The 26,411-nt window shown below is 44.1% G+C and overlaps 1 protein-coding gene across 4 annotated transcripts in view; it reads right to left on the bottom strand.

Annotated features, from left to right (window-relative positions):
* Window positions 1–26,411, bottom strand: part of SCML4 (Scm polycomb group protein like 4) — a 125,174-nt gene that overhangs the window by 45,591 nt on the left and 53,172 nt on the right. For all 4 annotated transcript variants that reach the window (XM_077302706.1, XM_077302723.1, XM_077302696.1 and 1 more), the window contains exon 2: window positions 18,331–18,542. In XM_077302706.1, the coding sequence (XP_077158821.1) occupies window positions 18,331–18,531 (201 nt within the window). In that variant the 5' untranslated portion in view covers window positions 18,532–18,542. The remainder of the gene's footprint in view (window positions 1–18,330; window positions 18,543–26,411) is intronic.

Here is a 26,411-nt window from a genome sequence, read left to right as displayed (position 1 = left end):
TGGGGATTTGGAGAGGACCAGGACCTCAGTGGGACACAACACCATAGAGTTTGCCTTCTAAAGCATCCACGTGTTGACCAGGGGAACTGATCTCTGTAATCTGGAGATGCACTGTAATGCCAAAGGATCTCCAGGTTGCACCTGGAGGCTGGCATCCCTACCGGTGGTGCAGGGAGGGAGGTGACCACTGCCAGGGTACAGAGAATGGGAAACTGCAGGGAAACTGCCATCTGAAGGGCTCATTACAGCTGGGCTGTATCAACAACCGCAGCTGCAACAGGGAAGCTACACAATCCTGTCCCAGAGTGAGAAGCACCAGTGAGGTAGGGGAGGAATTGTTTCTGAAATGGTGTATACACATAATATGACATTTCTTTTGTACCACTTGCCCCTCTGGTCAGTATACATTGCCATGTCTGTTATACTAGGTCAGGCTTTCTAACCAGGGTTTCACCCAAATGGGTGGCAGTTACTTAATTTTGAATATATTAAAAACACTTATCAGGTGATATGACCATATATGGTTATGTTGACCACCCCTCCACTCCCAAAATGGCCAATGGGCCTGGAAGAGCTGAGAAGGGAAGGATCCAAGGGTATGTACACAGCTATGCTCCCAACCATATTCTGCATGATTGTACCACTTCTCGGGTTTCTCAAAGCCTGAAGAATGTTTCAGGGGTTTCTCAATGGTAAAAAAAAATCAAGAAAGGCTGCACTAGAGGCATAGAATCATAGAATCATAGATTTGGGACCTCATGGGTAATCTAGTCCAACCCTCTGCACTATGCAGGACACTCACATCCCATTTACTGTAACCTGCCACCCCTTTGCCTTCACAGAATCAGCCTCTCCGTCAGATGGCTATCTAGCCTCTGTTTAGAAAATTTCCAAAGATGGAGAACCCACCACCTCCCGAGGAAGCCTGTTCCACTGTCAGGAACTTCTTCCTGATGTTTAGATGGAATTTCTTTTGAATTAATTTCATCCCATTGGTTCTGGTCCATTCCTCTGTGGCAAGAGAGAACAACTCTGCTCCATCCTCTATATGGCACCCTTTTAAATATTTGAAGATGGTTATCAAATACCCTCTCAGTCATCTCCTCTCCAGGCTAAACAGACCAAGCTCCCCTAACCATTCCTCATATGTCTTGGTCTCCAAACCCCTCACCATCTTTGTTGCTCTCCTCTGGGCACGCTCCAGTTTGTTTACCTCTTCAACTGGAGTGCCCAAAACTGAACACAGTACTCCAACTGAGGCTGAACCAGAGCAGAGTACAGTGGTAGCATCACCTCCAGTGATCTCGACACGATACTCCATTTGATACAGCCCAAAATCCCATTTGCCTTCTTAGCCACCAAGTCACACTGTTGACTCATGTTCAATGTATGGTCTACTAAGACTCCTAGATCCTTTTTGCACATGCTACTGCCAAGACAAGTCTCCCCCATCTTATATTAATGCATTTGGTTTTTCCTACCTAAATGCAGAACTTTACATTTTTTCCTATTGAACTTCACATTTTATTCAGTTTAGCCCGCTTCTCGAGCCTATCAAGATCATCCTGTATTCTGTTGCTGTCTTCAGTTGTGCTTTCTACCCCTCTCAGTTTAGTATCATCTGCAAATTTAATAAGTATCCCCTCTAATCCCTCATCCAAATCATTCATAAATACATTGAACAACACAGGCCCCAGGACAGATCCTTGGGGTACTCCACTTGTCACTCTTTTCCAAGAAGATGCTGAACCATTACCAAGTACCCTCTGGGTACAATTTGTCAACCAGTTATTGATCCACCTGACAGAATTAGGATCCATACCCCATTTTACCAACTTGTCAACAAGAATATCATGTGGAACCTTATTAAAAGCTTTACTGAAATCCAGATAAACTATGTCCACGGCATCCCCCTGATCCAGCAAGGTAGTTACATTCTCGAAGAAAGAGATAAGGTTGGTCTGACATGACTTGTTCTTGCGAAATCCATGCTTAGAAATCACAGCTCTCAGTTCCAGCTGTTTAAGGACTGAGTGTTTAATTATTTGTTCCAAAATGTTGCCAGCTACTGATGTCAAGCTGATGTGTCGCTAGTTACCTGGATCCTCCTTTTCCCCTTTTTTGAAGATGGGTACAACATTTGTACAACATTTGCCCGCCTCCAATCATCTCGCACCTCACCTGTTCTCCAAGAAGTGTCAAAAATAATGGACAGAGGTTCAGAGATTACATCTGCAAGTTCTTTTAGTACCCTTGGATGCAATTCATCTGGCCCAAAAGACTTTGTTTCATTTAAAGAAATTAGGTGTTTGTGGACTGCTCCAGCAATGATCCTAGGCCACCATTCCCATGCTCCATGTTGTGTTGCATTTTTGCCACATTGAGCTCTGTTTCCCTCACAAGAGAAGACTGAGGAGAAATAGGAGTTAAGCAGTTCAGCCCTCTCTTCATCATCTGCTATAATTTCACTTTCTTATCTTCACAATGGTCCTACCATGTCCCTATTCCTTTTCTTACTTGAAATGTAACTAAAGAAGCCTTTTTTGTTATGTTTAGCATTTCTTGCTAGCCTAAGCTCATACTGAGCTTTAGCTTTTCTAACACTGTCCCAACAATTATTGGTTATTTGTTTATACTCATCCTTGGTAATTAGGCCTTCCTTCCATTTCCTAAATGACTCTTTTTTATTCCTCAAATCATTTGACAGCAGCTTATGGAGCCACCTTGGCTTCCTCAGGCTCCTTCCATCTTTTCTTCTCAAGGGAATTGTTTGTGATTGAGCCTTCAGTATTTCACTTTTAAGAAATTCCCAGCCCTCTTGGACTCCCATCTCTTTAAGTCTTTCTGACCATGGGACTCTCCCCGACATACCTTTAAGTTAAAATTTGCTTTCCTGTAGTCCAGTCTATATGTATGACTACATGAAGGTTTTCACTTTCCCACAATGGAAAGTTCCAAAAGCACATGGTCACTGCTATCAAGTGTGCCCACTACGTCCACCTCATCTACCAGTTCTTCCCTGTTGATGAGAATCAAGTCTAAAATTTCTGGGAAATGAAGCTGTCAGCAAGACAAGTTAAGAATTTAACTCAGTTTGTATTTTTAGCAGAGTTGGTCTTCCAACAGATCTGGGTAATTGAAGTCACCTATGACCACTGTTTCCTCCTTTTTTGAAAATTGTGTAAGTTGGTCTAGCAGTATCTCATTCAAGTCCTCTGAGTGGCTTGGTGGTCTATAGCAGACTCCCACAATAATAGCACTCTCATTTCTTACTCCTTTTATATTTATCCAAATACATGTAATATGAATGTTCACACCACAACGTACAGTCCTGCTCTCAAGCTCTCTTTAACTCCCCCCCCCCAAATAATAAATCTATTGTCTGATTCCAGCATGAAAGGGCTGTTGCTTGTAATCTCCTGCCTACATCAGGCCTTTATGGAGAATCAGATAAGGACTGTTTCTTTCCAACATCTTTCGTCCAGGCTGCATTTGCCAGAGCAACTTTATGTGCAGCTGTTATAAAAGAAATAAATGCCCAAAGGCCTATCTGCGGCCACCCTTAGACCCATCACAAAAGCTGGTAGAAGGCTTCCAGTTAAGACCTCAGAATCTTCTGAGTTCCAGAATATTTTAGAAGCCTTTCTGCTTTTCTGCTTTCAGTCTACAATGATATATATTTTTAAAGTCTTACTTGTAATAAAGGCATGAGTATACAAAGCTGAGGGGGAAACCTGTCTGGTGGTAAAGAGACTTCTCAAGAAGACAATAAAAAGCAACGGAGGAGAAAATTGCATGTTACAAGTCCTAATTTGGATCTGACACAGACTTTACAGAACACAATAAATCAATAAATGAAATTATCCCTTTGTCTGGAAGTCACCAGATATAAATAACTAAACATGCAGCCTCCTTCCCATCCTTAAGAGTTTAAAAACATCAAGCAGAGGACCCTTAAGAGTTACTGCAACTGCATTTTGCTTCTGTTAACTGACCTCCAAGAGACCGCATGCTCATCACTCCGGGCATATTTGTGTGGAAACTGACAGCAAGTCAGCCACCTTATCCATTTCCTGATAGATGTTGTGCGAGTCCCTTTTTTTCATGCCCCACGACTCAGCAGTTGTAATTGGGGGACCAATGTTTTCTAAAATCAAATAAAAGGTACTAATGTACATGTATGTTATGTGTTCTTTACTTGACAGTTTCTGTCATCTAGTACCAGTTGACTGGTAGGAGGGCCTGTGGGTAAGCCAGACACGATTCAGTTTGGCAGCAACAACAACAGCTTTTATTGTTGCTTAACAAGTCTCTCACCCTGGCATGAGAAACTGACCCCAACCTTCACCTGGCTCTGGGGACACCTTGGTACCCACATCTATCCCAACTGGGAGGGCAGGTTCCTTGCCCTCAGAGTCCTACCCCAGGGGGGTGGCTTGGCAGACAGGCGCTCACCTCATTCAGCTACCCAGCCACCTGACTCAGAACCCCTGGCCTACCCAACCGAGTATGACGCACTATTCCTCAAGTTGGTCTCTTATTGAAACCCCCCACCCACCCTCAGGGCTTCAGCACACAAAACAAAGCCCTGAAACAACAGGCTCTTTCTTGTGCCCCCTTTCATACGGCCACTGGATGAGGGCCAACCAGCTCTGCCCCACCAACCCTCGCCACAAGGACCACCCAAATCCCATGCAACCACGTGCCACATTCCCACTCAGAGAGGTGTACTTCGTTCCTCTGAAAGAGGGGAGACAAACGGGTGATGGTGGGGTGCCCAATCACCTCAACCCCCCCCATTCCCGACACAAACTTTCACACTTCCTTATTAACTTAGTGTTTTGCCCAGTTGACCTATTCTGGGAGCACTGCATCCCTCCAGACCCTTCTGTCCTGGAGCTTGGACCACATCAAACACCCACCAGGCAATAGGCAGCTGAGCACACTGAAGTCCTCCAAGATCATCTTGACCAAGCAGAGTCCTGACAATGTGCCCGATGATGAGGACATATGGTAGGACAATGAATGGGACTGGAACAATTAAGAGAATTAGCAAAGCATGCCAGGTTGGACATATGCTCTAAAGGCCTGCGACCTCCACCTCCCTAGCCACCTTATTTCCTGGGAGTCTGCCCCATCTTGTAAAAATAATGCATTCTATAACACTCTGATTGGAGCCCCAGGTGGCAGAGGCATCACTGCAAAACAGCTGCAAATTGAAACTGAGATAAACACTCCCCGTCCCGGTGTATCGGCAATGTGCCCAAGCCCAAAGGGCACAGAGACAGGAACCTGGAGAAGTTCCACATGGGGCATTGCCTGGGAGAGCTAGTGTAATGCCACGGCTGCTCTCCAGCCTGCCTGGTCTGTCTTAGACTTCCTGACCCCTCCGGAGTGAACTCCACATCCTTTGCCCTCAGGGCCATGGATCTCCTGGTGGACCAGGAAGGCGCCACCAGCTTGCCACATCTGAAAGCCCCATGATATGCCAATATGAAAATGGCCAGAAATAAAGACACCTCATACAAAGTGGAGCAGACCTCACCCAGCTGCCTCACCAGACTCTCCAACACTGCCAAACGTGATGGGCCTCCTAGGATCTACCAATGGTGGGGCCTGCCTGCCCCACCCCTTCACTACCTGCTTGGCTAAAAATGAGGCCCCAGGGTCCCAAGCCCCTTTTACTTTACTGAAGGAAGACAAGCCTGCCAGTGTAACCTGCAGGGACTTGTGTAACCTGCAGGACTTGTGTAACCTGCAGGGACTTGTGCAGTGTAACCTGCAGGGACCCCCCACTCCCTCACCAGGTGGAGCCAGGTAGATGAGTATCAGCTGGCCCTCCATCGGCCAGGGCTGCCAGTATCCTGCCTGTTGGGCAAAGTTCAGGAAACCCCTGGCATCCCTCGTTGTACAATGCATACCATACTGCAGTGGTCCCCAACCTTTTTATCACTGGGGACCGTTCAATGCTTAACAATTTTACTGAGGCCCGGGGGGGGGGTTGTCTTTTGCCGAGGGATGTCGCTGCCACCGCCTGAGCCCCTGCTCCACTTGCTTTCCTGCCGGCGTCCCTGACTTCCTGCTGCGCGCTGGGAGGTGCTACCAGCAGCAGCTGTGCAGTGCCACGCTGAGAGGGAGCCCCAGCCATGGCGGCTGCTGGAGAGCACCAAAGGTGAGCTGGCAGCAGAGTGGCAGGGCAGCCCCTGAGGCAGCAGCCGGGGAGGAGGATGAGGAGGAGCCGCGGCCTGGTACCAACTGATCCTCGAACCGGGACCGGACCCCGGACCGGGGGTTGGGGACCACTGCCATACTGTACACAACTGACCCCCCCCCCCTTGAGTATGACAAGTAGCATCTTCTTGGGCCTCACACCTAGCAGCAATATCTGCAAGTCAGCAGAGGGGGTTCCATGAAGGGGCCAGCTATGCGTCCTGCTGTGTACTCCTTGGCCAGCTTATCAGCTACAATATCCAGGCTCTCCCTTGCTGACTTCAGGTTTTCACAAACAGTGGCCATCTGTTCCCCCATGAAAGAGATCCGAAAACCCTCCTGGAAGCCTGCCACCAAATAGCGGCCTGCTTCCCTGTTGGGATATGACCAAAGCCAATCTCACAAACGGCCAAACTTAATAGGCATAAGAGCCAAGCTCTGAAGACCCGTGGGCACCTCACACTGACTTTCCCCCCAAAGAAGTTCCTGTGGCTCCCAACCCTCCATCCTTCTTTGCAAAGGATCGGGCAACACAAAAGGGGGGCTCCCGGTAGCTTGTGAGCAAGCAGGTATGGCATGGTCACCCCCACAAGTCTCACACTTGTACTCGAACCTGCACTTTCTCCTCTTACAACCAGCTTGGTTGTAATCCCAACATACCAGCCCAGCCAATTTCTTGCCTGCTGCTGCGGCCATCCCTTTCTCCTTCTGGTGTCATACACAGGGGCCCACTTGGAAAATCCATGTGTTCTGGAGCTTTAGTTCCCACCTCACACATAGATTGTGGGAAGCCAACTCCTGGAATTCCTTGGCATATTCCAGGACAGCTTCCTCCCCAGCCAGCTTCCTGGCCTCCAACACATGGGACAAATATTTACAGAGGTGCCACCCACGCTCTGGGTACGCAGCCAAAATGAGGGCCATGTATTGCAATAAGCCCCTCAGCCAGTTGGAAAAGGATTTTTCTACCTACGGCTTCTCTGCCTTCTTTGCCTCCTTCATTTTCCCTGTGATACCCTCTTTCCCTTCCTGAAAATCAAAAATATCCATGAAAAAATGTTCCAAATCCCTCTCCCTGACTTTGGAGGGCAAATGCATCCCTGGAGGAGAATCTCTATCTGTGAACCAGCCAGGAGGTTCCCTGTCCCCTGGCTCTATCCCCTCCTCATCCAGGAGGTGCAGAGCTTCCTCTCTTCTCTTGTGAAAATAGGAGGGGAGGCCTGGCACATAGGCTTCCTCAGGCCAGTACCATCCCTCTTGCTGGTCATTGTTCCCCTCCCAAGAAGATAATTCACCTGAGGAGGGGCTATGGCAAGCTGCCCACCGGCTCCTGATTCCCTTCTTTCCATAGTGCTGCCCACTCTGTGGTTTTGGGCATGCCCCTTCCACAGACAGGCTGCCCAATTCAGAACTCCCCCCCCCGGGTGGACTCCTGTGAGCTTGGGATCCTACTGGAACTGCTCATTCTGCCACTCCCTGCCATATGGGCCAGCACTTGGGAGTAACCTTCCCAAAATGAAGAGTCGCCCTTTGCTGGCAATGCCCACTCGCACCTGGCAGACTGCCTTCTCCTGCCCATAGAAGTCACCCTTCTATGTCTGCTCCTCTTCTTGCCCATTTTCTTGCTTTGAGGCCTCCTGCCCCTGCCCCTTGATTCAGAAGATGGACTCCTGCCTGCTGCAGGGCTCACTGACCGACCCCTTGCTTGCCACCATTCTCTCTAGAGCCGTGGTTCTCAATCTTCCTAATGCTGCAACCCTTTAATACAGCCCCCCATGTTGTGGTGACCCCCAACCATAAAATTATGCAAGTGTTCTTTCACAGAAATTAAACCAAAACTGACCAATGGCATGAAGATCCATTGTTCAGATTGTATATATATTTTTGTTTTTTTCCCCAGGGTATCTCAGTTCAGCTCTGCCTCTTGTCCCACCATGCCGATTTCACTCTTTTGTGCTCCTCCAGAAAGACAAATGCTCTACTTTGGTCTACCCTCTAAGGCTGTTGTGTGGATGCCGCCCCCCAGCCCGGCAAAGCTGCTTGCCCTGCCATGACCCCTGTGAAAGGGTTGTTCGACCCCCAAAGGGGTCCCGACCCCCTGGTTGAGAACCACTACTCTAGAGGGCACCTGGATGTGCTGGGTTTCCCTGCATCCCTGCCATTTGTGGGGCTTGCTCCCAGAAGAGCTCGTCCCCAGGTAAGACCCCTCACTGGCCAACACTGGAAGGCCCTGAGCCTGCCTCCTCCCAGGTCCTGCCGAGATCCCTGATGCTTGGCACATAGATGAGGTTCCCTGGCATTCCTGCTCCTTCCAGAGCCCAGACCTGGAACACTGCCCCCCTGCAGTGCTACCCCATGTCCCCGCCCTCTGATCTCCACAGCGCCACCCACCACTCTGTGGTCCCGTGGCTAATCCCTGGTACTGCAGTGGCCCATACCTCCCTCGCTCATAGGGCACTAGCCTGTCTCCCACCCCTGTTCCCAGACTACTAGCATACCCCAACAACATCCGTAATCGGGGCATAAACTTGAATTATAGTTATACTGATAGGCTTTCCATTAATTCTGATTGATATCATTTGGTCAAACTTTGCATTATAGCCCCTGATCGTCTGGGCAGCATCTTTCTTTCCTATTAGAACAACACTATTCCCCTAGTAAAAGGCTTCTGACTGAAAATGTCCTAATCCTATCCAGTTTAGCTTGCTTACTCCAAGGACTGTAATGTTTAACTGTTCCATTTCACATTTTATGATTCTGAGCTTACCTTGATTCATGTTTCTCACATTCCATGTTTCTAGTATCCACATCAAATAGCTTTGGGCTTTCTTTTTGCATCCATTCATGTCAACAACTGAACATCCTTTTGGAGTTCAGTTTAATGTCAACCAAATGCAAAGAACCTAAACAAATTCACAACATTTCTTTTGGTTCACAAAGATGACACATCTTATAAGGAGTGTGTTGGGCTACCAGACAAGGTACACGTTCCTTTGATTATTTCCAGATGCCAAAAATTTCCAGATGCCAAAAATTTAGCAACCATAATCAACAATGTAATGTTTGAAAACTAAAATGAAAAAAAATAACCCACAGATGTTATAATTATTAAAGGCATGGTGTTCTCTTTGATGGCAGAACTGTACTGTACTTTGACTTTGATCTGGCAATATTTCCATGGAAGACATTAACAGTTGCAGTTCTTCCCCACCTTCCTTCCACCATCACCCTTCCCATGATGAGAAAACTAGTTCTTGCGGTTGCAGGACTCAGGTAGAGTCATAGCCACATGGGGTGGTGGGCTGCAATAAGGAGGAGGGAAGGAGTGAAATAACCCCTTCTGCCTCTTATGTCCACAGAGCTGCACTGATGGGACCAGGAGAATATCTCCCCCTTCCCTCTTCACTGCAGCCCACTGACGGGACAGCTGAGGGGGGAGAAAAGCAGGGGAGATATATAACCCCCCCCTAATTAGCATCACACAGTCATTAATAACTTCAGCAACTACAACACCACCTCTCCCACCACTTGTAACTGTTCTATGCTGCAGTTTTAATGCTCATCTGATTTAACTTTTTATGTTGGTACCATAAGCAGAACGACAGCTCAAAAGACAAAACATAATCCCAATGACATTTGCTCCAGTCAAGGGCAAAAGCAATGTAGTGAGGGTGAGGAGGTAACACCTAGCAAAAACTATCAACGCCCATTTTTTTCTTCAACCTCTGTTGAAGGCCCTGCGGAAAGTTTAGGCAACATAGGAAAAGAAACCCCCTAGAAACTAAACAATGGCAAACATTTACACCTGTTATTTTTTAAGGCTTACAGAGGCAAATATTTACAGTTGTTGGCTGCTGGACTCTTGATAAAAGTCTTATGACAACAGTGCAGAAATATGTATCGGTGTCTAATATGCTGTGGTTGATAAATAAATTTTATTCCGTAGTGAGCAGCAAGAATAGAATTAGTACTTCCGCCTTGCAAAGAGAAAGAACTTATTTTTTTGTATGGCGAAACCTGCTAATTGTATTTTTCCTATGCTGCTGCCACCTAGAACTGGCATTCAGAGGTTTGCTGTCTCTGGATTATGGAGGCTCTCTTTGCTCACCACAGATAGTGCTCAGCGATGAACCTCTCCTCCATGAATCTGGCTAACTTCATTTTACAATTGTAGAAATTATAGCATTGTAGAATTGTAGTTACAGTTACATTAATTATTTTTTATTTATTAATATAAAACAATAGTTTCCATTAAAAAAAAACATAAAAACAGCCCTTATCACAAACCAAGCAGATGGTGATCACTATGCTAAAAGATTTTAAACACCCCCAATCTCCCGACTCAGCTCGAGGGCCAAGTTCTCTTCCGATGGGAGCGGGGAACCAGATCTAACATATCCGGGTGATCCTCTGATGGTAACGCCAAGACCCCGCCCTGGCCTCAACCATACGTCTGGCAGAAGAGCTCCATCTCGCAGGCCCAGCAGAAAGCTGGTAACTCCAGCAGGGCCCTCAGCTCTTCCGGGAGCTCATTCCAGCAAGTTCGGGCTAGGACTGAAAAGGCCCTGGCCCTGGTCAAGGCCAGGCAGATGTCTCGGGGGCCTGAGGCAGCCAGTAAATTCATACCCACAGAGCAGAAAGCCCTGCAGGGGGCATAAGTAACCAGGTGGTTCTGCAGACAAGTAGGACCCAGGTCACATATAGCCTGAGCCCCCGGGGAGGGCGGTAGATAAATATAATAAATAAATAAATAAATTAAAGGTTAATACCAATACCTTGAACTTGACCCAGAAGCAGACTGGTAACCACTGCAGTTGTCTGAGCACCAGCTGAATATGGGTCCTACATGTTGTTCTAGTGAGGACCCTTGCAGCTGCATTTTGTATCAGCTGCAGTTTCTGGGTCAAAGCCAAGGGCAGGCCTGCATAGAGCGAGTTACAGTACTCTAATCTAGAAGTGACTGTTGCATGGATCAGTGTGGCCAGGTGGTCAGAGGACAGGTAGGGTACTAGTAGCAATGCATGGCGCAGATGGAAAAATGCCGTACGGGCTACTTTTGTGACCTGAGCCTCCATGGAAAGGGAGGCATCAAAGGTCACTCCCAAATTCCTGGCAAGTGGTGCAGGAGTTAACTGCACACCGTCCAGGCAGGGAAGTCGCGCTTCCTGATCCTGCCCTCTTCTACCCAGCCACAGGACCTCCATCTTGGAGAGGTTGAGTTTCAGATGACTCTGCCTGAGCCATCCAGCCACTGCTTCCAAACAACTGGCGAATGTATCTGGGGGGGGGGAGTTTGCCCTTCCATCCATTAGGAGGTAGAGCTGGGTGTCATTCGCACATTGTTGACAACCCAGCCCATAGCCCAGCTGGCCTAGAGGGTGCATATAGATATTAAAAAGCATGGGGGCGAGTATCGCCCCCTGCAGCACCCCACAAGGGAGCCCGCAGGTATCTGACAGCTCATCTCCCACAGCCACCCTCTGCATCCAGTTCTGGAGGAAGGAGACCAACCATTGCAGTGCAGTCCCCCTAATTCTGGTCCTGGTGAGGCGATGGGCCAATAGCTTCTTGTTCGAACATATCAAATGCGGCCGACAGATCTAAAAGCACGAGAATGGCCGAACTGCCTCGGTCCAGCTGAATTTTAAATGTATTTCCCTTTGTCTGTCTTGAAGCTATTTCCAAAAAAGCTCGTTGAATGTTCCTAAGATAATGGGAGAGGGGGAGGGGAAGCTCCCTCCACCCACTTTTTCTATCCCATGTATAATTTTATAAACATTTATCATGCCCCCCCACCCCAGTGAACAGGTAAGGCTCTAAGAAATCAGACACTTTTGATTATAAACTATTTTAATTGGTGATGAGTGGGGAAGTTGAACTGATGAAACTTTGGTATTAATATTTTGGGGGTTATTATGCATCCCTTAATGAATGTTTAGCTTTTATGTTTTGTGTGGGGATTACAAAGACAGCACACATTTCAATTTTTTTTTCATCCAAAGCTACTTGATCCTATAGTAGCTAATTTATCTACACAGGCTTTCTTCTTCAAGATCAATTTCCTTATTGATCAGTCTCCATGGAGACTAGTTATATGACCAGCTGGAGAAGGGAAAACCTGAACAAATATCATTTTGTGGGTGCTTTCAGGCGGTTGTTTCAGAGTACCTGACACAAATGACACATTGTTAAGACTATGAAGGGTTAATAATGGATCCACACGGACTCCAAAAGCCAGAAGTAAATCTACATCAATTTGGTTATGTCAAACTCTAGTCTGGTGGAACATCTTGTGATTCATATTTCAAGAAGCAATAGTTCAAGGGTAGCATTCAGACGCCATCAGATATTTAGCAGGCACTCTGACTAAAATATTCCCATATGGACAAGACAATCCAGTTTCTACATGACAGTAGAATAAACTACCACTGATTGGGAAGAGTTCCCTGTGGAGTTTGCTGCTCCAGCATAAAGGTGAAGACCTGAGAGCCTCAAGTATTGCACTTGGAAGGAGCAAGATGCTGTGTGGAATCTTCCGCAAAAAGCAGGAGCATGCTATGTTTCACCTGGTTTTTTAAAAAAAATCCCCATGTGGAAGCAGTTCCAGTTTAAAATTGTTGCTATAGCACAATGATAGCATGACATTCAGGCTGTGATCTAAGTGTCCAGATACATATGAAAAAAATGGATTTTGGACACGTGTAGTCTAAGAAACCATAATGGAACAATTAGAATTTTATAGAAACATATAAAGGCAAACATGAACGTTTAATGTCAACTGGGAGGGAAAAGTCAGATGATATAGTTGAGGCAATAAAGATGTCTTTGTTCAAATTTCCATCAAAATAAATTTTAACCCAGATTGTAAATTCATATTTTTGTTACATACAGACACAATTTTGCCCATCTGTTCTGTAATAATCCAGCATCTATTTGCTATAAAGAAGTTGGTCTCCTGCCATTTGAGTGTTCAGGAGCTTTAAAAATGCACATAAAAGTCTTGCTGTAGCAGGAACCCATGCCATTTGTGAGCTAATTAAATCATGAGATCTACCCATCACAAAATGTATTCTCTGGGCTGCAAGTGGATGTTGATTGAGACTGCTTGTTTTAACAGTAGGAGCCGTGCACAGCAGAAAGGCTCTCTTGCAGAAATGTTGCTTCAATGTACAAATCTCTCATTGCTAATGAAAAGCAAAAAGCCAGATGTGTTGAGTGTTACAGATTGCCAACATCAACCTCAAAACCTAAAGCCATCAGTTTAAAAAAGATGTCTTATTTCTGGTCTTCATTCATCAACAAAGAGCATCATTCATGAACATGCTGTTCTTATATACAGGATGACAAAAATGATTGTATTAAACCAGACACCATAAATAATGAATGATGTTGAATTTAATGATAATCTCCCCCCCCCTTATTTCTCTACTAGTTGCCAGTAAATGTAGCACCTTGCACATGCCAAATACAGAAATGTATCTTTGTCAGATTGTACTGAAACAATTATGTTAAACACTGCAAACTTTTCATGTTGCTGCAAGAGTTGAAGTATGACCTTGTAACGGTTTACCCCAGCTCCTGTGATGACGCTTGGTATTACTTAGTCAGTGCTTATCCGCTGGAGTGCCAGGTTCCCAGTGGACGCAAGGGATCTCCCACCCCCACAGCCCATTTTCCTCTGCTGCACTGGTGGCTGGTGAGGAATTTTTTACAAAATTGCTGTTGGCACAAAGATTTTATGTCACTTCTGGGTTTTTCCTGGAAGTGACATAACATTGTCACACCCTTGGTACCATCCAAGTCCCTCCTCCTCCCAGACTCCCACTGGTTGCCTGTCAGTTGCCAACCAACATAAGATACATGCTAATAATCTGTCAGTATTCTCAAAGTACTATGTACTCAAAGGTAGACTCAGAAGTATACCAAGCCTGTTTGGCTCCAGGGACAGGTTGGTGGGTGGCTGGGGCTTGGTGACATGGGGTGGGTGAGGACTTGGAGGCATCTGGGGACTTGGTGATGCAGTGGTGAGGGCGGTGGGCATGCCCAGGTAGACTCTGCAGCTCAGGAATCAGGGCTCTGGCTTCCTTCATCCATTGGGGAGGAGCTTGGCCTGACCCTCTGCCCCACCAACTCCCAAGTATGTGGATGGGTAGGATAGCTGCTCCAGCAAGGAATCACCCTTGCTACTGGTGAAAGGCCTTCCTCTCAGGAGCAGCTGAAGAAGGGGTGACTGGAAGAGAAGGGACAGCCAGCCTGCAGACCCCTGCTGGGCCAGAGAGCAGCCCTGCTGGGGTGCCTCTGCAGACTACTGCCTTCCAAGCAGGCTGGACCAGCTGGGGCAGGAAAAGTGGCCCCACCACTGGTGGTCTGGCCTGCCCCACTAAAAAGCACTATATGCACCATGCCGCATGTCCACTCCTTTGGGAGAAAGAGTCATGCTGCTGCACAGCCAGCACATCCAAGGAAGCACCACCCATGGCACATGTCATCGCTGCCATACCTAGATGCACACCTATCCACACTAAAAATCCAGTTTTGCACAGAAGCAATATAAATTCTGCACTGATGGATTGGGTGGATTCAGACACATATATTTCTTAGCATTTGATAAATTCCACAGTTTATCATTTTTAATTTCATTATGATCACAGGTCTCAACATCTAGAAGTGTCCCAGTTCCCTCTGGACTGGGAAAGCGCCTGCCTGAAAAAATTAACATGTGATGAAAGTTTAGCAAAATAGAAGAAAAGATATCCAGCTTAAGGGATACAATGTTCAGTCTCCAGGTGATGACTGGAGATCTCCTGGAATGACAACTGGTCTCCAGGTTACATTGAACTTTTCCTCTAGAGAAAATGGCTACTTTGAAAGGTGAACTCTATGACATTTTACTAGGCTGAGGTACCTCCCTGCCCTAAATGCCATCCTTCCCAGGTTCCACCCCTAACATCTCCATGAATTTCATTACCCTGTGTCAGAACCCTAGTGATGCACCTCTTTAGGCAGAGAAAGCTAACCGTGAGAAAAGGTACAGGCCACGAGGTGTCTTTCTAGAAGTATGCTTCTCAACATCATGGAAGTCTGGTATGTGCCCTGCATTCTGTATAACACTACAAACATTCTGCTGTCTAGTGTAGCGGTCCCCAACCTTTCTCAGGTCAGGGACCGCCTCCGGAGTGAGGGAAGAGCCGACGGCCCGGGTGCTGCGAAAACGCACACGGGCAATTGCCACGCATGCGTGTTTTTGCCACCAGGTGGCACTAACGTGCATGCGCGACAACTGCGCGTGCGCGTGTTTGCCACTAGGGGGCACTAACGCACATGCGCAGCAACAGCGCGCATGTGTGTTTGCGTCACTGCCATGCCGGCGGCTGCACCTATCTCTTCCCTTCCTTTTTGCTGCTGGCGGGGGAAGGCAGGCGTGGCTGGCGGCAGCCCGGTACCGTGGCCTTTGCGGCCCACCACCGGGCCGCAGACCGGGGGTTGATGACCCCTGGTCTAGTGTACACACTCACACACACAAACATAAAACCATATGTATCATAGTAGAAAACCATATTCTTTCTTAAGGCCTCCATTTCCTGGACAAAAAATGCTCAGGTTCATCCAATCTGATTATGTGTGATTATTCCAAACACCTTGATCAAATAAATTGTTTATGAAAGTAAGAAACATGAGTGAAGATGAAATGTTTACCAAAGCAGTTCCCATGGTATTATGTATGTGGATATTTGTTCATGCAATAAAGTTCATGTCTCTGAGGTTGTGCCAGGACCTGATTCCTTGGTTCTCAATTGCATTTTGCTAGAATGTCTCAAGCAGCCAACTGGCAGAGTGTGTTTTGTAGCCAATCATAAGGGTGTGTTAACAACCAATAACGTGTCAAGGGGGTGTGGCCTGAAGCAGTTGGATATGTGTATAAAGATTGTGTATTCTCCCTGTTGATGTTCTGTTTTCCTCCTTGTTAATAAAGTCCTCTTTGTGTTAGAGCTCAAGTGTCTGTGTCCACTGAACCCACAGGTCTAATACACTGCAAATGTTATGAATGCCTGCTCAGCTTAAAAAGTGACTTGACTTTCTATCTGTTGGAACTGCTACTAGCAAAACCGACTGAAATTCCTGACCGCAGAATTGCACCACAAGAAGAGTTGGTTCTTATATACTGCTTTTCTCTCCCTGAAGGAGTCCCAAAGCGGCATACAGTCTCCTTCCCATTCCTCTCCCCACAACAGACACCCTGTGAGGTGGGTGAGGCTGAGAGAGCCCTGATATCACTGCTTGGTCAGAACAGCTTTATCAGTGCTGGGGTGAGCCCAAGGTCACCCAGCTCACTGCATGTAGGGGAGCGTAGAATTGAACCCGGCTCACCAGATTAGAATTCTGCACTCCTAACCACTACACCAACCAGTACACTCCTAACTGCTACACCACTACAGAATAAGCAGCAGCTCATATAGAGCAGATATATCCATTGTATCTCCACAAAAATGTTGAAGTCTGCACTGCCATCAGTCAAGCCCATACCGCAAGACTTAAATGTAGCAGAAGTCTTATTTTTGGTAAACGCTACAAATTCAACATTCAACATGATGTCGCACACAATCTGCAACACTCATGCAACAGTCCCAGAAAAAAGCCCTTCATTGTAGTGCTTTTTGGGGAATCGGGAAAAGTGGATTCCACCTGAAAAAACCACTACACTTCTGCACACAAGCTGCAACAAACCAGCGAAAGACATGTGCATTCTCAATGTAGCGGTAGAAAAAAAGTCCCTCCCCCGCTCTTGCCTTGAACTTCCGGAGAAGCGATTGCCATTTTTTCCCCCTTAGATCTGCGAAAGCAATGAACAAGTGAGGCTTCTCCAGCTAAAGTCCCTGCACAGAAGTGATTTAAAGTAAAACAAAGCTCCCTAAGTTCCCAAGCACAACACAGCCCCCTGTTCGGCACTGCCCATAATTTCAGCCACAAATTGCGGCCGTGGGGGGGGGATTTTTTTTCCTAATTGAGGAGCGTGTAAACGATTAATCGCCAGCATCTACGCCAGCAAATAGGTCTTCCCGATGCAACGATTGAATACATATTTGTTGCAACAGGTGTGTTTGGTTATTAAAACAACAGTTCTTAAAGGGAAAAGGGCTTTTCAGGAGCATGAACACAACAGCTCATTGGCTGTTCTGTTTAATTGACAGCCAGAGATGGGAAGAAGCGCAGAAAAACATCGCTTCCTTTGTTGCGATTCCAGCAAGACCGGAAACCTGTGGGGAATGAATGAAACGCTACTGGGATTTCTATATTCCACAAAAAATAAAGGTATGTGGAATGACGAAATTCCACTATTTAATATAACGTTTCTGTATTCTGTGAACATTTGGCAACATTGGTCCTTGTGCGGAATGGCCCTCAATAATGTCCTCTGCTTACCCTTCTTGTTCCCATTACTATTCAGCAGTATAATTATGGCTCTTCATTCCCTCTTCATTTGTCTTTCAGCAAATGAAAGACAAATGTTTTTCATTTCAGCAAATGAAACACTCATTGCAAGGGTTTGGTTTGCCCTTTAAAGTCCTACCTGGCTTGGGACCAGGGTATCTGAAGGACCATCCTCCCCTGTATGTTCCTGCCAGAGAATTAAGATTTCAGGGAGAGGCCCTCCTGACTATCCTACTAATCCAAGAACCTTGTGTAGTGGGCACACACAAAAGGGCCTTTTTTGTGTGCCTGGTCTTCTCACAGTCAATCTTCAGGAGATAGCTTTATTATTATTTAGTTTTATTTAGGATTGGATTTGACTACTTTGCTTGTTACTTTTTGACAGTTCTAAATGGAGTTTTGTGACCTTTTATATGTTTTTAAAAATGTTGTTTTATTTATATTCTGTGTTTCATGAGTTCTGCAAGGGAGAAAAGATGGCAAATAAATGTTTTAAATGACTAAATGGTGGCCATAATTTTTACCACATACATTGTCACAAAAGGCAATGAAGAAACAACAGCTATGAAGAAACAACTGGGTAAGATTCCTTGCCATGTTCAGTAGGACTCTTGATTACTATGTTGAAGTCACAGGTTCTAAGCAAAGAGACAAAAACATTATCTCAAAGGAGTGGGAAAGTACACATACCTTAAACCCTGGTTTCCTCCCTCGTTTCTTAGGGATCTTCACTACAGGCAAAGAGCCAGTTGGTGCTGAATAAAGATTATGAACAGCCATTTTCATAGGAGTAGAATGGAGTGGAGGCCTTCCTCTTTTTCTTCCCGGTATTCTGGGAGACTGCATGTCAACAGTATCCAGCCTTGGTGGCAGTGATGGCAAATGATTCATCAGCACGGTATCTATAATTTTTTTTAATGAAATATTATTAGGAACAAAAAAGTATACACCCAGTTAATGTGAGACTAGAAATATTAAAATGTTGTTAACATATAGACATTACATATTCTTATAGTCCAGAAATTTCAGTTAACCTAAAAAGGAGTTTTGTTAATTAACGTGGAAACTAATAATTACTCAAATGGGTGTGCTGTAGAAAAACATATAGATGTGGCTTAAATATTTAGGAAACCAAACAAATGATTTAAACAGCTTCTAAGAGACAAGTTCTGCTGCTTGTAGGATAGTCAATTCAAATTATGCCCCTATCAGTATTCATCACCCCCCCACACACACACACACACTGCCATTAGCTTATGCAAGAATGGGAAGGGGGAGACTGTTTCATCAAAGGTGCTAAATTATCTAATAGACAGACATGACGTACCATCATGCAGACTTTAATCCAAAAGACCTACTGGCTATGGGAAAGATTACATTTTCCCAGTTACAATATGTTGTACGTTCGCCTGGCCTCGACCAGGGCCAGGGCCTTTTCAGTCCTGGCCCCAACCTGATGGAATGAGCTCCCGGAAGAGCTGAGGGCGCTGCCGGAGTTACCAGCTTTCCGCAGGGCCTGCAAGACGGAGCTCTTCCGCCAGGTGTACGGTTGAGGCCAGGGCAGAGTCCCGGGTTTCCAACTTGGGTCCCGGGGACTATCGAACCAGCTCCCTCTCTCACTGTAGGGATGGTAGGGCCTCAGGCTGAACAAGATGGGATTAGAATTGATCATAGAGGATGTCCACTGCTGCCTGTTAGATTGTTGTACTGTTTTACTGTTCATTTAGTAAATTATGGGGTTTTATTGTACTTTTAATATTTTATTATGTAAACCACTGCAAGACCTGCTCGGGAGCGGCAGTATATAAATCTAAAACTAAATACATAAAAGTCTAAATGCAAAGTATTTCCTTCTAAGAAATACCTTGTGGAAAGAAGCTCAATTCTTCAGCAACAGTGTATTTGTTATGCTGTGAAGTGATTGTTTACCATATATACTTGCATATAAGCCAACCCGCATATAAGCCGAGGCACCTAATTTTACCACAAAATCTGGGCAAACATGTTAACTCGCATATAAACCATGGGTGGGAAATGCTCTATCATCACAGGCTCTCCCATCCGGCCTCCCCTCCCAACAAATACAGAAAAGTCAAGAGGATGAATAGCTGCTGGGTTTTGTACCCTTCTTTTCACTAACCAAAGGAGTCTCAAAGTTGCTTACAACTGCCTTCCCTTCCTCTCTTGATGCCAGACACCCTGAGAGAGCTCTGACAGAACTGCTCTGCTGCCCCTAAGATAAAAGAAGAAACACTAGGAGAAAGAAACAGTAAATCCCAAAGCACCCCCAAAACCCACCCCACCCACAGAAACCAAAAGAATAGTTTGGAAGAAGTGATTAAGAACAGGAAGAAGTGAAAGCAAAAGGAAAAATATGATCAGGCTCCCTTAGTCAAACCATTGATGTCCTACAAGCTGCCAGAGCAAGCTCATCTTGCAGTACACATTTGCAAAAGGCAATGCAATGACTGGCTGGCTGGAGCAGGCTTTTATTTCAATATACCGTGCATAAGCCGAGGAAAGCTTTTCCAGCTAGGCTTATACATGAGTATATAGGGTAATTTTAAATGTTTGCAGATTGTTGATAAATCATTGAATTAAGGGAATATTTCTATCACAGGTGTGAGGCAAAGCACTCTGCTTCCTCCCAAGAGTTAATGTGAATATTAGTGGGCCTACTTCAGCTTACAGGTGTCTGTCTGTAACTGGGCCTCTCTGCCTAAGTTATCCTTAACTCTCTTAAGGTCTAATATCACTTATTGACATAGTAGAAAAGTTAGCTTATCTAATACATCTGCTACATAATTATAGAGACAGCATTGCCTATTTGTATCCTTCCTTTAAATATTTTATAAGCTTTATAGATTTTGCTAGGACCTGGCTTATTGTGTGTGTACAATCCTGAGGAGCCACAGTCTTGCGCACTGCCTGTCTTGAGCACTGATGGTCTTGCCCACTGCCCAGGCTTGGATCCTTGGCAGCAGGCAAACTTATCTTGTGGTACACTGGTCTGTACAGTGTCTAACATTTCTGTTCATGGCAGTCTGCTCATCGTAATGCTGCTGAATGCATTGATGCAACTGAACTACTCTAACATTTGAGGGAGTCATTTCAGATCCATGAATTCCTGGATTCCATGCTTACCTCATATGTCTGATTGAAATATAGGATCAATTAATTTTATGGCAGGTCATCGAATATGATCTACAAAACCTGGGGGGAGGAAACCAAGGCACATATTTCTCTTGGGAAATGGGCAAAAAAGCAGAGGAGGGGAAATCAGGAGTGCTGGTTATACTGGCATGCCATTCAGAGATCCTTAGTCTTCATTTGAAAATGTTCATAATATAAATTTATGAAGCTAATCTGAGGCAAGAGTGAAAGGTAGTCTTGGTGCCATTCAGCATAGTCCTCTCCAACTTCATTCAGAGCCCAGCAGCACTCCATAGAGGGAATGGAGCAAGTTGTATTGAGATGTGGGATAGGGAGGAAGAGAGCTGTTCTTCCAGAAGACACTATAAAGATCAAGCTGTACAGGATACAATAATTCCTTTGCAACTACTAGCCAAAAATGCACACAAATAGAAAATGGAGAGCAATCCTCCCCATACATTCATACTTACAAGTCTAACAATTTCCAATATGAGTAAAATGTACATCTGGACCCTCAGCCTGTAAATGATGTTAGTGCAAGCACTTCAATGATACAAGTCACATTCTTACACTAATGTCTGTATGATTAACTATGCCATTAAATGGGATAAGTTCCCCCCCCCCCTCAAGGTAACAATTAGCATTGCCTGGCAACTGGTGGCCATGGGAGATACTGTTGCCAGCTCCAGGCTGGGGAACTCCTGGAGAGCTGGGGTGAATTCGGAGGGGGGGGAGGCACCTTAGTGGGGTATAATGCCGAGTCCACTCTCCAAAACATCCATTTTCTCCAGGGGAACTAATTTCTGTAGTGTGGAGATGAGCTACAATTCCAGGGAGATTCCAAGGTTCTTCCTGGAGCCTTGTACCCCTATTAACAATGGTTGATTCAGCTACAAAGATTCCAGTTTCTTTGGAGAGCATGCATTATGGTCTACTACATTCGTCATAATTATTGATGTTCAGTGAAGAACTGAGGTTATGCAATGGTCAGAAAAATGTCATTTTCAAATGCCTAGAAAAAGCATCCGAATTATATTAGAAGTGCCAAAGCTGAGTAGTGAAAACTTATTCTGGGACTCTAATGTGGATTGGTGTTGGGTGTTGTTTTTTTTTTTTTTAATAATCCCCATAAGTGCCATTAAGGTGAGATTAAACTTCATTGGAAAAACCAGAAATTATATTAAGGATCACAATCAAAACCTCCATATTTCTGATTGTATTGAAACAAAACGGACATTAGATGCCTTCATGAAAAGGTATCCCATTTCTTACAGAACAAGAGGTATTTATTTTGAAATTAATAACAGATCTTTTAATAGAATTAAAGGCAGGTACTTGACTCATATATACCCATAATACGCTACAAGATTTGAATATAATTTCTATAATGGATAGCCTTTAGGTCAGCACTTCAAGCATCATAACAATTCTCTGACTACAGTAGGTACACTAATTCCAAGTGACATCAACCAATGGGAAGCTGTAGAATAACCTTTCTCAACCTTTTGTCCATGGAGGTACACCTGAAGAAATGTTCAGGCTTTGAGACATATTGGAATTAATGTCAGCTAACCAAGCCTCCCTGTCATGCCTCCCAGAAGTGACATGTCTCCCAGAATTCACACACACAAATCCTGGTGAATTCCAAACTCTCTTAAAAACATCTCCCTTAAAAACATCTCAGCAGGAGCCATCTGTGGCCTAGCACCTGATCATGGGCAGACGCTAGGCTGCAGATGGCCTCTTTCCCCACCACCCAAGGTCCTCTCTGCCCCCCCCCCAAGTTCAAACAAATCCTCCAAAAGAAAAATCCCAACGCAGTTACCCACCTCATTTCCAAGGAAGGACTCATCACTTGACTCCAGTTGCTTGACTTCAGCAGCCACCAATGACACAGGCCAACAAAGTGGTAGAAGCCTCAACCAGCAGAGGTTTGAATGGCTGGGGCCCCTTTCCTTCGCACCCCTTTCAGGCCCATCATTGGCCTCTTTGGGAGGGGGCAGGACTATCTTCCCATATAAGGGAGGTTTTTGAATTAAAAAAATAAAAAATCTCAAAATGCTCAATGTACCTCAAGTATACCAATGACACACCAATCTGCCACAGCACACCAGCTGAGAATCTCTGCAGTGGAATCTCTGAAAGAGGGGGAAGGAGACTAGTTCTGGAGGCAGAGAAAGGCTGACAGGGCTTGGCAATTGAAGTGATGAAGAGATGCAGAGACAGGGCTTAACAGGGAGAGGATAGATTTAGGTATCCTCATCATGGTAGGCTATCTTTGGAAGACAGAAGGTTGTGTTTTAGGTATTAGATCAGGGTAGGATCCACCTAAAGGTTAACTAATCTGCTCTCTAAATTTGAGTGCTAAGGTAAATTGGTTTGGAGAAATGTAGGGATTAAACTGATATAGTCAAAACTTCTGGCATTTATCTCTTGGGCTAAAGGCCACAGTAAAAGGAAAAGATCTTATTCAGCCTTAATAGCAAACTCCTCTCAGCAAAGCAAACTAAACTGTCATTTAGAAGATGTCTGTGGGTGCATATTATCACACTGTAATTCTCTAAAAGAAATCCATCCAATTTAGCTGTAAATACTGGAGACACATTGAGGTTATAATAGTAGAAAACCAAAAGAAGCGTTTACCCTTCTTCGAAAGTGACAATAAATTTGTTGGTTTTGTTGGCATATGCAAGATCTGTAGTATACAAGGTTCAATAGTATAAGAAGAATGTTCTCCAGGGGGCATTGAATGAGATACATATTTAGCATAATTAGATTAGGAACTTCCTGGTATTTTTCAAATAGTCTCCAATGTCCTGATTTGCTTAATTGGAGACTTCCTGTTTCTTTGAGTACACTTCCTCCCTGCTTGCCTCCTGAACACACTGTATCAGCGCAGAACAGAACAGTTAGTTAGTTAGACTTAGGATTCTCTTTCCCCTTTCCTTTTTCTGTACAAGGTTGTTTCTTTTCATAATAAAACTGTCTTATTCTTTTAAGCATCCTGGGACTTTGGTCTTCTTGTACATATACAAACTCTGCCAACAGTTTTGTTAAATTAAAGGTGTCTGAATGAGTCACCAGGGGAAAGAAGAATGATTTACCTCATGAACCATAAGTTGCTCTCCCCATGATCTACAATTTACCTCTGCTCAGTATATAACCATCATCGATATATATAATTGACCACTTGCATTTGAATCACTTATTGTACTCTACCATTCTTTAATAATTCACTGGGGGGAAAAGCCCTATTAAGAGGTCTATATGTTAAAGGTTCAAATACCATTAACACCAGCTGTCCAAAACTCTTAAACACATGGTAGAAGTTCTAGGATCACATAAAAGCACACATCGGAGAGAGAGATAATAAATGCAAAGAGTATAAATTAATAGCATGTCTAGAAATAGTGCGGTCAAATATTACTAGCTTTTTACAAACATTCTCTCAGTGTTAATTACATTAACAGTGTTAAATCCAAAGCAGGCATTTCAAAAAACCATACAAAGGGTTTCCCCCCTTGCTTTCAGGGATAGGTGCAATATAACACATGCATGCACACACATTTTATCCTGCTTTTTGAAATGCCACTAAGGAATGAGGCAAAAATATAAGGTACATGCAGCTCCTGAATACATCAGGCCTCATTCCTACCATGAAAAATAATGTACTACCTTGAAGGCTGGAAATCAGATATCTTTAATAAGGCAAAGGACATGACTTTCTAATGGTACTGGGCTTTACTGTATGGAATAAAAGAAAGATGCTGGATATGCCTGCCTGGAAGCTGTATTCCCTAAATACTTGTCTCTTTTCCCCAGATGTGTAAGTCCTTGTTAAGGCTATTCAGTATAAAAGAAACTGCTTTTCAGGAGACTCCTAAGACACATCAATAGAATATTTTATATTAATTGAAAGAGTAACAAAACTTGAAGTGACTCACAAGAGCTCACATCCTGCCACAAATTTTGGTAGTCTTCAAAGTGCTACTGGACTCTTGCTCTTTTCTACTGCTACCGAGAGACTATTATGGAAGCAGCCCCGAAGCATGAACTGGGTTTAGGGGTTGGCTGTCCACTCAATTTGTCCAAGACTGTAGTAATCAAGAATGTCTCATACCTCAGATGACTTGATATTTCATATCACCTTTACCTCATTGGTTGTAGCTTGATGTAACTTTTTACTTACAGTACTTCCTCAATTTTTTCACATTAAATATATTGAATATTCCCCAATTATACAGATAAACTGCAATACTTCATAAGTAAAAGGTCTTCAAAAATAGATGGCAGCCCTTTGACTTTTAGCACTGAACAATTATACCAAAGGAATATGTGTGTCAGTCTTTGGGATAGTATGGGTCTTGGGACCACCATCTATTGGTTCCACCAAAGTACACATTGAAGATTTTCTCAGGAAAATGTGTGCCTCCTGTAACAACTGCCTGAATCTCCCTGCAGAGCTGCACCATGTCTGATAAACTACAGAAGAACAAACATGGAGGTTTTTTTCCAGTTTGATTACATTGTTGCTTCTATTATACTGTTCTTATTGCAATATTTTAATTGTGTAATCTTCCCTGAGTATATAAATTAACTATAAATGAAGAAAATAAATAAACTGGAAAAAGCATTTCTGGGAGTCCAAATTCATCAGCAAAGGAAAATAGAATATTGAACAATAATTAGTCCTTTTTTAAGAATGGAGCAAGAATTTCATTGCTTAATTGCATACGCTTAAGTGATTTTAAATTAAACACTTATTAGCACTGAGGTTGAATTTAACAGTTGAACCAGCTGTAAATTTGCAAAGGGGCACTTTTGCATCAGTGATTTCACCAATTTTATGAATGTGTTACTGAAAGATTATAATTTCTGTAACGAATTTAATAAGAACTCACAAGCAGAAGCACTTGGTCTTTTATTTGAATAGTTAGCCTTTAAAATAGAGCTTTTAGTTACTGGCTGCTCTCATGCCTTGCAAAATAATAATAACAATAATGATAATAATATAAGAATATCTACAGCCCAATTTAATTTTATTAATTTTATATTTACCATACAAAAAGGAATTTTCTGAAAATCCAAAGACACTAATGACCGATTAATAAAATAGTATTACAGAATTGTAAAGAGTGGAAAACCAAAGTTACTTGGATTGATTATAAGAAGGCAATTTATTCACTCCCTCATACCTAGATCCTGAAAACACTAGAAACAGTAGGCATCCACAAAACTGTAATAACATTTTTCTAAAATGCCATGAGTAAATGGAACACCAGATTGATGTGAAGATGAAATTGGAACTGTTAATATCAAATGAGGAATTTTCCAAAAGAGAATCACTATCACTGCTTCTTTGTCACTGCCCTAATACCATTCACAATTATGCCCAACAACACAGGCAGGTTTTCAAAGAAAGACTCAAAAGATTTCACACTTATTGTATATGGATGACTAGAAAATGTATAGAAAGTCATCATCAGGGATTTACTCTTTACTAAATACACTTTGAATATGCAGTGAAGATGTATTTGGCCTTGATAAAAGTGCAGCATTAGCCTTGAATAGAAGAAGGTTTATCAAACAAGAAGAAATCAAGATGACAAATGACATCA

Source organism: Paroedura picta, chromosome 1 (assembly GCF_049243985.1).
Source record: "Paroedura picta isolate Pp20150507F chromosome 1, Ppicta_v3.0, whole genome shotgun sequence".
NCBI classification, from domain to species: Eukaryota; Metazoa; Chordata; class Lepidosauria; order Squamata; family Gekkonidae; genus Paroedura; species Paroedura picta.
The sequence above is the reverse complement of the archived record's forward strand: the minus strand, read 5'-3'. Positions and strand labels throughout refer to the sequence as shown.